We start from the raw sequence: 13,390 nt of genomic DNA, 5'->3' as shown, positions 1-13,390 counted from the left end.
ACTATACCGAAAATGCTCAATTAAAATGCGCGAACTCCAGGCTTCATATTATTGCTTGACTAGCAAGTATCTAGTAGGTACCTACTTAGTTGAGTTATATATGTCTTGACTTCCCTAGCAATTAAAACTTTTCCCTAAGTATTATTTTCACTGACCTCTACTACAGTACTTTTTTTTTACCAGGTCAGTGATTACTTTACCCTTTGGTGTTCTGTCATCTGTGTCCCTAGCCCACATATCCAGTACAAACTACAAAGGAAAAAATAAAGGTATTGACTATTGATTGATAAATATTTACCTTATTATACATTGAGAATTGTAATAAACAGTTAGAGTAATTTAATTAGTTGGGTTCTGTTTCTGAAGTCTAAATTAATCATCAAAGGAATTTAAATAGTGTTGTGTACCTATGTAGAATTTGATGATGGCAATTTCAGACCAATAAAAAGGAACATGGAAATCTAATTTCATTGCGATATAAAATGGGAAAAACAAGTAAAGTTGTTGTATGTGGCATGAAAGGTGTGGGCAAGACAGCTGTTCTTGAACAACTTATTTACGGAAATGTTAATTTAAAGTCTTCCTTTTACGCTACAATTGAAGACATTTATGTTGCTAACATTGAAACAGACCGTGGGACCAAGGAACGTGTTTGTTTTTTTGACACTGCTGGCTTAGAACCTCCTATAACAGGTAAGAAAATAATAATCGTTATTGTTGTTGACATTACTTCTGGCTGTTCCAAATCCTGCCAAGGTAAAATTCTAATCTAGCCTAGGATTAAGCACAGTCAGTTACTTCCTCTCTTACTTAGAGACCAGGTCTTAACAGATGATTGTATTGAAAATTGGAATGATGGATATATCTTGTTGATATCACAGAGATGGCCAGAATTTTAGATTACTCGGATCTTGCTCACATGGTTAGTTACAAGTGGAAGTAACAAGGATTAATATCCTAATTACTTTGCTATCCACATTAATATGTGGAAGACTTTCTCTTATCAATTTTATAGCAAATAATGTCAACCATATATCTGGTACATCTTGTCTCATTTGTACTTGATATTTTTATTTCTTGTTAGCCTAGTATTCATGTGAAAACCTCCACTCATAATTATTACTATCAATGAAAATGGTTGTTGGTTGTGTTGCAAGGTATTATTGTATATCTTATGAATAATAATATTGTATATTTTTTAAATTGAATTTTTTCTATCTGTCATATTGTGAAGAAGTCCAACTCTGAAATCTTGAACCAAGCTGGTTTTACTTTAATTTAATGAAGCTAGAACAGCAAAACACCAGTTTCATGCTATATTATTATTAAATATATCATATTTTCAAGGTAATTTATGGTAAATTACCTTAATAAATCTAATATCCCACTTTATAGGTCCACCTCAGTCACCTACACTGCAACTGACAGCAAATCAAATCCTACAGAGACATTACCTTGGCTTTGCTGAAGGCTTTGTGTTTGTGTATGACACGACAAAACCAGAATCTTTGGATGTTCTTATGTACTTAAAGAAGGATATTGACAGAAATAAAGATAAAAAGGAGGTTTGTTAAAAGTTGCAACAATTTTTCACTTTCAGAGTTAGTTTAGGGATATCTTAAAGTTAAGAGTGGGAGTTGAACTACTCCGTTAGAAACATTAGAGTGTGCATGAATGTTGAGACCTCTAGATTGGTATACTTCAGTTATTTTCACAGCATCATGGTGTGTGGGACTTAACTGTGGAGTCATGCTGCTGACATTGATATACTAGTGTTTGCTCTGCAATAGACAGCTGTTCGTGCTATATATTAGTTATAGACAGTCTCTTAAAGAAAATTTTAAGAAATAAATACTTTGACTGTTCATTGTCAGTACATTTATGAAAATTTAATATATGTTCACAACAATTGTCACCTTTTTGCTCTTAATAATGATTTTCATTATTTTAACACTAGCAATAAGAGATTGCTTGTAACTAATTCTAGTAGGCTTCATAAGATACATAATTTGTAAGGGTAAATGTATACACTTTTATTATAAAGTCACAGTCACTGTTCAGGGATTATCTATAAATAAATTTAAATGTTTTATTAAAAAATGGCTCTGTCATAAATTCTACTACTCCATAGAATATCTAAGTGGTTGGACAGCCTGGGACTAGATTATGTTTATTTTATAGCAATAATAGTACAATTTTGTTTGGGAGAGTTTTTTGCGCCGCTTCTTCTCTCTCAGAGCGCCATTTGTTTTTGAAGCGGTAGTAGTATCTAGTATATTAGATATGACATTAAAAAGAATCAATTTTGAGAAAATAACTACCTTTAATACATTTTAATTTGCACACAACAAATACTTTAGATGTTAGCTATCCGTTTCTAGAATAATATGTTTCTTCACAAATATAGATATATTGTTATAAAAGATTTTGGCAGTAATAAACCATCAAAATTACAGGTTGTGATGCTGGCCATAGGAAACCGCACGGGCCTGGATGATGTGAACAGTCTAGAAAACACATGCTCAAAGGCGTCCAACTGGTGTTCTCGAGAGAAAATCCGTCATTTTGAAGTTTCCGCTATGGATCGTCCCTCTCTATACGAGCCATTCATATATCTGACATCTAAATTAAACCCGGTTCAGAACAAAACTACCTTCCCACAGCTGAGTACATTGAGTAAGCTGACACAGAAGAACTATAGGAGTGATACATAACATCGTCTGTTCAATCTATGCCCCTTTTGTTATCACACTTAAAATCTATATCTAGATTGAGTTGTGACGCATGAGAACAGCAGAATCTAAAAACTAGGCAAAACCGGATATCTGTGATTCAAACACTCAGTGGACATTGTGACCCGTGTATCTATTACACAGATATATCAGGACTCTTTAAAATGGAACTCACACCCTATCTGTGCTTACACTAATTGTGTTATAAGGGTAAAAAAGAGAAAGCTCAATTCTATTACTCTTTGTATTGAGGCCTTTTGTTTTGCCTTGTGCCCAAAAGCTTCACAAGCGTAGCAATTGCTTACATTGTCTTAACGAACAATATTGGAGGTATCACTGTTTTAATTTTCAACATGATATGATTACAATAAGAAATTTGCTTTAAAAGATTTAACAATTTTATAGCTTTATGTTGATGTTATCTAGCTCTAAGTAGGAAAAATACCATTTATTGTACTTAAACTGTGTATTGCCACTATTGTGTATTGGCAGACTATTTTACTGCTACAAATTCGAATACTGAATTATTATCTGAATCTCAATTGACTGATCTATTGCAATAGATTTTTAAACTATTTTAATTTCTTAGTATTACTATAAACTTTGCTCCTTGGAACGAGGAGTGAATCTTGTCAAATAATTATCTGTGTCTGGTAAATTATGTGGTGACATTTTTAGTGTCTGCTAGACGTCACTACATGGTGGTGTGCAGCATCTGAACATGCGGAGTGAAATATATTAAAATGACTTTAATATATTATACTCCACACAGTCTATGCTGGTTAGGTAGCTATGAGATGCATACTGATGTAGGTATATAAGTAGGAAGTTGAGATTTTTGTCAAACTAATGAATTTTTATGATGGCATGATGACAGTAAGTATTGAAGAATACCAAAAATCAAGGTTTTGTGTAAATATTGTTCTTTCTGAAGAGTCACATTGGACACCGCAACAATTATGACGAGTTTATTCACTCGAAATTTAAAGTAGATTTGCATTACAGCGTTTTATATCTTTAAGATAAATTTAGATTGTAAAATAGCACACATTGACCGTCATTATTTATATAAGAGCAATCCAAAATCTTTCATCATGCCTATTAATAAGTAATCAATGGAATTAATATATTAATTAGCATAGTTAAGCTAAAGTTTGTAGTGTAATTCCTCAAACATGTTTACTATAGATTTGTTGTAAGGAGGTAATTATAATATACATATTATCAATTCATAACAACACAAGCGCCACCACTTAGACATAAATTCTTTACAATAATTCATTAATGGCGGATTTGATGCACCTTTTACGGCAGCTATTCAGCTTAATTGAATTTTGGTGTTAATAAAAATAAGTGTTTATGCTAAAAACCACTTAAAGTAATTGTTGATGTGTATGTTATACTTATGCCGTTCCTGTTGCTAAATATTTAAAACCGCGGTTTTTGAATGGTTTGCAATATTATTCTCTTTGGTCATAATGGGCAACACGAAAAAATATTATTATATTGTTTCGTTTTTTTAGTTGGACGTAATTCCAGAAAAACGTTCCAAACCACAATCATGTCGAAATTGAGTTAAGAACACAAAACTAGTCACGTGATACATAATTTTAACGGACTGACAAAAAATGGCAGCAATAGTGTCACTGTTTAAATGACATCATGACTTAGTAGCACAACCCACATATGGAATACATATTTCTTAAACTTTAAACACGAATTCTTTAAAATGTGATGTTTTTGGCTTAGAATGTTTTTCAGGAACTACTTCAATTTCAAACACGAAATAGGTTAACGAATAGAAAAATATGTAAATAATTATATATCATTTTGATCTCTTGTTGGGATTCCAGTGTTTCCAAATGAGAAGAAAATTATAATTGAGTTATTTACAATAATTTTATTTATTGCTCATAGTAGTGTTTAAGCTTAAAATGTACTTAATGACTATTTATTGTTTTTAAATAAACGTGATGTTAAATGTTATGTATGAAATACCTACATTTCAACATTGTATATTTTTAATGTTTTATTTAATAACAAAGACCGAACCCCATCGATAGAAAATAGTAGACTTTTCCCAAAATGCATACAATAGCAGATAGTAAGCCTTAGTGTCGCCGCACACGAGCCACTCGCCACAGCCACAAACGCCGCCACGAGAAGCTATAAGCGGCTACAAAGGTAGCTGAAGCGCGCGACAGCCACTTGTGGCCGGTGGTCGACACTTGCGGTCGGTGGCTGCTACTTTTTTTAACCCTTACGTGCAGTATCATAATGGACTCTGACGAAGAAGGTTTAATTGCGCTACTTTTGATAAAAAGACGTCGTCGTAGAAGACGAAACCGTAGTTATTGGATACATCCAATTTTAACGAATGTACACAAATGCAACGAACATTTCGATAATCTTCTAAACCATCCTAAAAAGTTTTTCAAACATTTTCGTTTAAGCATAGGTACGTTTTGGGAACTACATGCTCTATTATATGCTGGATTAAAGCACCACGATACCAACATGCGGAAAAGCATCGCACCTGCGGAAAGACTAGCTATCACATTAAGGTAAGTGGAAATAATCACTAGCATAAAACTCCACAGAACACTATGATAAAATAATCTATACTTTATTTATAATCACTATGCATTGTTTTTTCTACTAGAGAATAGCTAGTTAACAAATAAAACACGTAGGTATTTGTATTTAGTTATTGTGTGTTTATTATAATTTGATATCACTCGTCATCATCACGGAACATGTCTTCGATAACAGAACTGTTGTCCATAGACTGGTCAGAATAATATGAATGAGTTGGAGAAGGCTGAATTATAGGTGAAGACGGGATAGATGTAGAAGCGTTTTCTGTAGAGTATGACATGTCAAGCATAGACTTGTCGGAATAATGTGAATGAAGTGGAGAAGGCTGGGCAGATGTAGAAGCTTTTTGTGTATGTTGGCATTTCCTGAAGAATAACCATAATATTGTGCCGAATAGGTTTCATAATTTTGATTATGAGTGTACTTTCTAATTAACTGTAATATTTCTGATTGAAAATCAAGTTTACAATTTTCGTCAATTTTTTTTACATGTGGAAGCAGCGACATCAGAAATTGCTTATCGGGGTCATTTTGGTCGCTTATTTGATCATGTTTACGTTTTAAATTTTCCGAAAGTGTTCTGAGAATTTCATTTTCTGATTTTTCGGCCCTTTTTATATTAATGTTTCTGTTTATTTTCGGGCGAGATGTTTCCGCATCATTAGTTGCATTAGTAACATCGGTAGGCGGTCTCACTTCTTTTAAGGAATTCAAGAACGATAGATGATTGAAATAAATGTACTGTTTACTGCTTGTTGCTGCCGAACCACTCGCAACGTTCTTGTTTTTTGCATTTTCTCTATTAAAACTGTCACGAAGACTCTTCCACTTCCTCTGTAATTTAGTTACTGTAACAAAAAAAAAATTTAATTTATTTAATTTATTTAAAAAAATATATATAATTTGTTTCAGGTATCTAGGAACTGGATGCTCGTTTGAGGATTTTGAACTCTCTTACCACCGTGGGGCCACTACAGCAAGGAAAATAGTACAAGAAACATGTCAACTAATTTGGAACTATTTAAAAGCCGTTTGTATTCCAGAACCGACCCAAGACATGTGGAAAGAAATTGCCAGCGGATTTCTTCAAAATACTAATTTTCCTAATTGTTTAGGCGCCATAGATGGGAAACATATAAGAATTATTCATCCATTCGATACCGGCTCCTTGTACTTTAACTATAAAAAATTTTTTTCAATAGTACTTCTTGCAACTTGCGACTCGAATTTACTTTTTACGTTCGTGGATGTTGGGGCATACGGTAAAGCATCCGATTCTACAATATTTAGAGAAAGTGAACTGTGTAATAAAATACACAGAAATACATTAAATATCCCCTCACCACGACAGGTCGGTAATCGACAACCATTGAACTATACATTTGTTGGTGATGAAGCATTTGGCCTCAGTGAAAATATGATGAGGCCATATGCTGGAAAATATTTGGACTTAGACAAAAAAGTTTTCAATTATAGGTTAAGCCGTGCCAGACGTTGCATTGAGTGTACCTTCGGCGTACTAGCAAACAAATGGAGAATATTACATCGCCCATTAAACACTTCTGTTCATTTCTCAGAAGACATTGTGAAAGCTTGTTGCATTTTGCACAACTTTATTCGCAAAAGGGATGGTTTCAATTTTCGGCACACTTTGAAAATAGTGGGACTCGAAAATATACAAAATACAGGCTGGCCAGTAACACGAGCGTCTACTGCAAGAGATACGTTAAAAGATTATTTTATGTATGAAGGAGCAATACCGTGGCAAGAAAATAGAATATAAATATATGGTTTTATATTATTTTATTAAACTTACCTTCAATGTTCTTTTCTTTGGCAGTTTTATTCGAAAAATCTCCCACAAACAATTCGCAGATTTCTTCCCAGGCCTTCACTTTTTCTCCTCTATTACTATAACTATCACTTTTTGAATCCCAAATCGCAGGACGGGATTGTATCTCTGATATAAATAATTCTATATCCATATTTATCTACATATATGAACTACAGACTACGTGCGTGCGTTACCGTCGACTTACACAGGTTAACTGAGGCAAGGGAGAGAGGGGCGCGGAATCGCGCGAGTGGCGTGTGGCGGCTTTTTGTGTCGGCGTTTAGTGGCCGGTGCGAGCCACAAGATGCAAGCTGCTACGATTTGTAGCGTGTGGCCGCCACCGGCGCCAACCGTGTGCGGCGAGTCCATATAAAATGTATGAAAATTACAGGAAATATGCCAGTGGCGGCGTTTTGTGGTTGTGGCCGGTGGCCCGTGTGCGGGAGCCCTTAGTGTCGCCGCACACGAGCCACTCGCCACAGCCACAAACGCCGCCACGAGAAGCTATAAGCGGCTACAAAGGTAGCTGAAGCGCGCGACAGCCACTTGTGGCCGGTGGTCGACACTTGCGGTCGGTGGCTGCTACTTTTTTTAACCCTTACGTGCAGTATCATAATGGACTCTGACGAAGAAGGTTTAATTGCGCTACTTTTGATAAAAAGACGTCGTCGTAGAAGACGAAACCGTAGTTATTGGATACATCCAATTTTAACGAATGTACACAAATGCAACGAACATTTCGATAATCTTCTAAACCATCCTAAAAAGTTTTTCAAACATTTTCGTTTAAGCATAGGTACGTTTTGGGAACTACATGCTCTATTATATGCTGGATTAAAGCACCACGATACCAACATGCGGAAAAGCATCGCACCTGCGGAAAGACTAGCTATCACATTAAGGTAAGTGGAAATAATCACTAGCATAAAACTCCACAGAACACTATGATAAAATAATCTATACTTTATTTATAATCACTATGCATTGTTTTTTCTACTAGAGAATAGCTAGTTAACAAATAAAACACGTAGGTATTTGTATTTAGTTATTGTGTGTTTATTATAATTTGATATCACTCGTCATCATCACGGAACATGTCTTCGATAACAGAACTGTTGTCCATAGACTGGTCAGAATAATATGAATGAGTTGGAGAAGGCTGAATTATAGGTGAAGACGGGATAGATGTAGAAGCGTTTTCTGTAGAGTATGACATGTCAAGCATAGACTTGTCGGAATAATGTGAATGAAGTGGAGAAGGCTGGGCAGATGTAGAAGCTTTTTGTGTATGTTGGCATTTCCTGAAGAATAACCATAATATTGTGCCGAATAGGTTTCATAATTTTGATTATGAGTGTACTTTCTAATTAACTGTAATATTTCTGATTGAAAATCAAGTTTACAATTTTCGTCAATTTTTTTTACATGTGGAAGCAGCGACATCAGAAATTGCTTATCGGGGTCATTTTGGTCGCTTATTTGATCATGTTTACGTTTTAAATTTTCCGAAAGTGTTCTGAGAATTTCATTTTCTGATTTTTCGGCCCTTTTTATATTAATGTTTCTGTTTATTTTCGGGCGAGATGTTTCCGCATCATTAGTTGCATTAGTAACATCGGTAGGCGGTCTCACTTCTTTTAAGGAATTCAAGAACGATAGATGATTGAAATAAATGTACTGTTTACTGCTTGTTGCTGCCGAACCACTCGCAACGTTCTTGTTTTTTGCATTTTCTCTATTAAAACTGTCACGAAGACTCTTCCACTTCCTCTGTAATTTAGTTACTGTAACAAAAAAAAAAATTTAATTTATTTAATTTATTTAAAAAAATATATATAATTTGTTTCAGGTATCTAGGAACTGGATGCTCGTTTGAGGATTTTGAACTCTCTTACCACCGTGGGGCCACTACAGCAAGGAAAATAGTACAAGAAACATGTCAACTAATTTGGAACTATTTAAAAGCCGTTTGTATTCCAGAACCGACCCAAGACATGTGGAAAGAAATTGCCAGCGGATTTCTTCAAAATACTAATTTTCCTAATTGTTTAGGCGCCATAGATGGGAAACATATAAGAATTATTCATCCATTCGATACCGGCTCCTTGTACTTTAACTATAAAAAATTTTTTTCAATAGTACTTCTTGCAACTTGCGACTCGAATTTACTTTTTACGTTCGTGGATGTTGGGGCATACGGTAAAGCATCCGATTCTACAATATTTAGAGAAAGTGAACTGTGTAATAAAATACACAGAAATACATTAAATATCCCCTCACCACGACAGGTCGGTAATCGACAACCATTGAACTATACATTTGTTGGTGATGAAGCATTTGGCCTCAGTGAAAATATGATGAGGCCATATGCTGGAAAATATTTGGACTTAGACAAAAAAGTTTTCAATTATAGGTTAAGCCGTGCCAGACGTTGCATTGAGTGTACCTTCGGCGTACTAGCAAACAAATGGAGAATATTACATCGCCCATTAAACACTTCTGTTCATTTCTCAGAAGACATTGTGAAAGCTTGTTGCATTTTGCACAACTTTATTCGCAAAAGGGATGGTTTCAATTTTCGGCACACTTTGAAAATAGTGGGACTCGAAAATATACAAAATACAGGCTGGCCAGTAACACGAGCGTCTACTGCAAGAGATACGTTAAAAGATTATTTTATGTATGAAGGAGCAATACCGTGGCAAGAAAATAGAATATAAATATATGGTTTTATATTATTTTATTAAACTTACCTTCAATGTTCTTTTCTTTGGCAGTTTTATTCGAAAAATCTCCCACAAACAATTCGCAGATTTCTTCCCAGGCCTTCACTTTTTCTCCTCTATTACTATAACTATCACTTTTTGAATCCCAAATCGCAGGACGGGATTGTATCTCTGATATAAATAATTCTATATCCATATTTATCTACATATATGAACTACAGACTACGTGCGTGCGTTACCGTCGACTTACACAGGTTAACTGAGGCAAGGGAGAGAGGGGCGCGGAATCGCGCGAGTGGCGTGTGGCGGCTTTTTGTGTCGGCGTTTAGTGGCCGGTGCGAGCCACAAGATGCAAGCTGCGACGATTTGTAGCGTGTGGCCGCCACCGGCGCCAACCGTGTGCGGCGAGTCCATATAAAATGTATGAAAATTACAGGAAATATGCCAGTGGCGGCGTTTTGTGGTTGTGGCCGGTGGCCCGTGTGCGGGAGCCCTTATACTATTAAGTACGATATTCCCACCACAAATAAATTACTTTAAAAAAGGCGTCGCAAGAGTAGGTACCTACCTACGGCCAATCTACCAATGAGGAGAGGAGAGGAGATGTATTTTTATAAACAATCAGATTTCGTTATTTCCACATCTCCTCTCCGCTTAGCTTCAGTGGAAATGGATCAAGAGGAGAGTGAGATGCCTCATATTTCTATAGGATTTTGTGCCGCGTCGAGCAATCAATCGGAGATGCGGGCGCCCGCACTCGCGTTTATTTATGATTTCTCTTCAGAATCTAAGTTTCTTTCGATAGTTTAGTTATTGAAGAATTCATTGTTTCTTCAACCTCTAATTCCTCTTCCATAAGCAAATTAAAATATTTTTATTCATAATACGATTGAAAATCACTTATTGAACGTCAAATTACCACCCATTCGAAACGGTATGCCTCAGACCTGAGAACGGGCGTCAGAAACTCAGCAGGCTTTTTTTCTTAAGCGGGCTTAGTTACAAAATAATTATGTAGCATCGTAGAATAAAATTTATAATTAAATAGCCTGAGGGTGTCCGCTCCATTCCCAGTCTATGGTATCATTAAGTGATTTAAGAAAATCATTATGTTATAGCCACCTTTACCATACAAACATTTTTTAACAATTCTTTGGAATTATGTACTTGACACATTTGTTTCGGTCATTTTCTGGGATCATGTTGTAAAAGCATATTTTAATTGCCTGTTATTATTGTTTGGCTTGATTGCGTATCCTTTTAGATTTCGCCAATGACGAGTGTGTATTAATCAACTCTGCTATATATGGCTTCGTGAATAAACAAGGTCTTCAGAAAATAATAAATTTGTTACTGCTGAGATTATTCACCGCAAAGAACACTGTTGATGTATCTAAAACAAAAAAGACGAACACAATATATACATAGGGTTAGTTGGTTAAAAGACAAACAAACTAGTTTTATATTATTTTCGTTAATGAATGAACATAAAATATAAACAAAAGGGGAATTTAAAAAGGAGAGTAAGGATTTGAAACCAGTAGGGCGAGGGATATCAGGAGGAAGGAGATCATAAAGAGAAGAAGACAGTCTAGGGCTACTGAAAAAGATGTGATTAGGAGTTCATTCATCAAGTCCACACTCACAAAGAGAGCTGTCTCTTATATGCAGCATAACCAGGGGACAGGGGTACACGCATGGCCCAGCCTTAATCTACAGATTGTACTTGTAACGCGTTTATGAGTATCTATGAAATTGCAGAACCCAGGACGAGTAGGAATTAAGGATTGAACATCAGCGTAATATATTCCTTTCAAAGAACTAGTATTTTGCCAATACATTTTCCAGGATTATAAAAGGCATGTCTTGCGACCTGAAGTAAATCATTGGGATAGACTGTGTAGTGGTCCATACTTCCAGAATTTGTTGCATCTTTGGCGCAAAGGTTGATCATCTCATAAACTTGAATACCACAATGGCCAGGAACCCAGGCAAGTACAACTTGAATTTTTTTTAGAGTGACAGTGGAAGAGGGCGTCTTTAATATGTACGGAAATTTGTGTTTGGATTTTAATGTATCTATCTAGCTTGGGACTTAATAAAAATCAAAGCTTCCAGGACTGCTTGCCTGTTAATAAGGCAAGTTTCAGATTTGATCTGACCTGTTCTTCAAAATGACACTTCATAATTCAAAATTGAAGTCGTGTTTCCAGGAAAGTTCTCATAGACTTTATGTGCGTGATTTGGCTTTAATGAATCAAATCAAAATCCTTTATTCATGTAGGTCACGGAAATGAGACTTATGAATGTCAAAAAAAATATATTTTTCTTATTGAATAAATAAATAAATAAATAAATTCTTTATTTTGCTAGAAAACATGTAACAATGGGTGTAAGTAGTTTTAATGTATCAATGTTATCGGCCATTTCTGGCATGCAAAATTACTATTAACAAAATTCTAGTTATTATTATAATTGATTAACAAACTCTATATTTTAAGCACTTAGGTTAATTTAAATTATAATTATTATTTTAAATGTCATTATTTAAAGACTAGAATTAATATATATTTTAAAGTCAATTTAATTTAACCTAATGTGTCAACATTTCATTTATGGAATAAAAACATTTATCTATAAGCCTTGTAAAAAGATCCTTTTTAAATCGTTGGACGGGTAATACGCGTAAGCTTGGAGGGAGTTTATTAAATATTTTTATACACATGACATAGCTACATTTTCCGTAGGATGCATTATGAAATTTGTGTGCAATCACCAGTCTGTCACCGTTTCTTGTATTTCTCAGATAAATATCTCTTGCTTTTGTAAATAAATGGTCATGTTGTTTGACAAAGATACATATTTCGTATATATACATACAGGGAAATGGAAGAATACGTAATTCTTTAAACAGTGGTTCACACGAATCAAAGTAAAAAGCTCCTGTCATAGCTCTTAAGCATCTCTTTTGGGCCATGAAAGCCCTATTAGCCTCGCTAGAGTTTCCCCACAAGATTAGTCCATATCGAAGTACTGATGCGACATAACCATGATAAGCTGCCAGGACTGTACTTTGTAAAGCCGTTTTACGCAATCTATATAACACATAAACATATCTATCAATTTTTTGGCATACCATGTCTACATGCTCTTTCCATTTTAGATTTTTATCTAGAAGTACTCCTAAAAATTGAACATGCAAAGCTTCTTCTATTTGGGTATTTGTATAATTTATCTTAAGGCTATAGTTATTAGAGCGGTTACTTAAACTAAATTGCATAAATGAGGTTTTTTTAATATTAACTTGAAGATTATTATCCTCTAGCCAATTTACCACTGTATTAATTTCATTATTAATTTCACTTTCATAAATATCAATCTCATTTTTATTATTACATGTCATAATTATTGATATATCATCGGCAAATAAATAACAGTCATTTTTTGTCACACTAGGCAGGTCATTAATATAAATTAAAAATAATAATGGTCCAAGGACG

The 13,390-nt window shown here is 34.8% G+C and overlaps 3 protein-coding genes across 3 annotated transcripts; all 3 read left to right on the top strand.

Moving 5' to 3' along the window:
- Positions 1 to 272: 272 nt before the first annotated feature.
- LOC126969949 (NF-kappa-B inhibitor-interacting Ras-like protein) lies at positions 273 to 4,702 on the top strand. Its single transcript, XM_050815594.1, has 3 exons — positions 273 to 693; positions 1,396 to 1,565; positions 2,457 to 4,702. Exons 1-3 carry the CDS (start codon positions 483 to 485, stop codon positions 2,712 to 2,714), a joined length of 639 nt encoding a protein of 212 aa, XP_050671551.1. The 5' UTR covers positions 273 to 482; the 3' UTR covers positions 2,715 to 4,702.
- Positions 4,703 to 4,846: 144 nt separating this feature from the next.
- On the top strand, positions 4,847 to 7,161 carry LOC126969931 (uncharacterized). Its single transcript, XM_050815570.1, has 2 exons — positions 4,847 to 5,296; positions 6,243 to 7,161. The coding sequence occupies exons 1-2, from the start codon at positions 5,010 to 5,012 to the stop codon at positions 7,111 to 7,113; spliced, it is 1,158 nt and encodes a 385-aa protein (XP_050671527.1). The 5' UTR covers positions 4,847 to 5,009; the 3' UTR covers positions 7,114 to 7,161.
- Positions 7,162 to 7,497: 336 nt separating this feature from the next.
- On the top strand, positions 7,498 to 9,932 carry LOC126969933 (uncharacterized). The gene is made up of 2 exons (XM_050815571.1): positions 7,498 to 8,066; positions 9,014 to 9,932. Exons 1-2 carry the CDS (start codon positions 7,780 to 7,782, stop codon positions 9,882 to 9,884), a joined length of 1,158 nt encoding a protein of 385 aa, XP_050671528.1. The 5' UTR covers positions 7,498 to 7,779; the 3' UTR covers positions 9,885 to 9,932.
- Positions 9,933 to 13,390: the final 3,458 nt, after the last annotated feature.

This window comes from Leptidea sinapis, chromosome 19, assembly GCF_905404315.1.
Source record: "Leptidea sinapis chromosome 19, ilLepSina1.1, whole genome shotgun sequence".
NCBI lineage: Eukaryota > Metazoa > Arthropoda > Insecta > Lepidoptera > Pieridae > Leptidea > Leptidea sinapis.
This window is presented reverse-complemented; position numbering and strand designations above follow the sequence as displayed.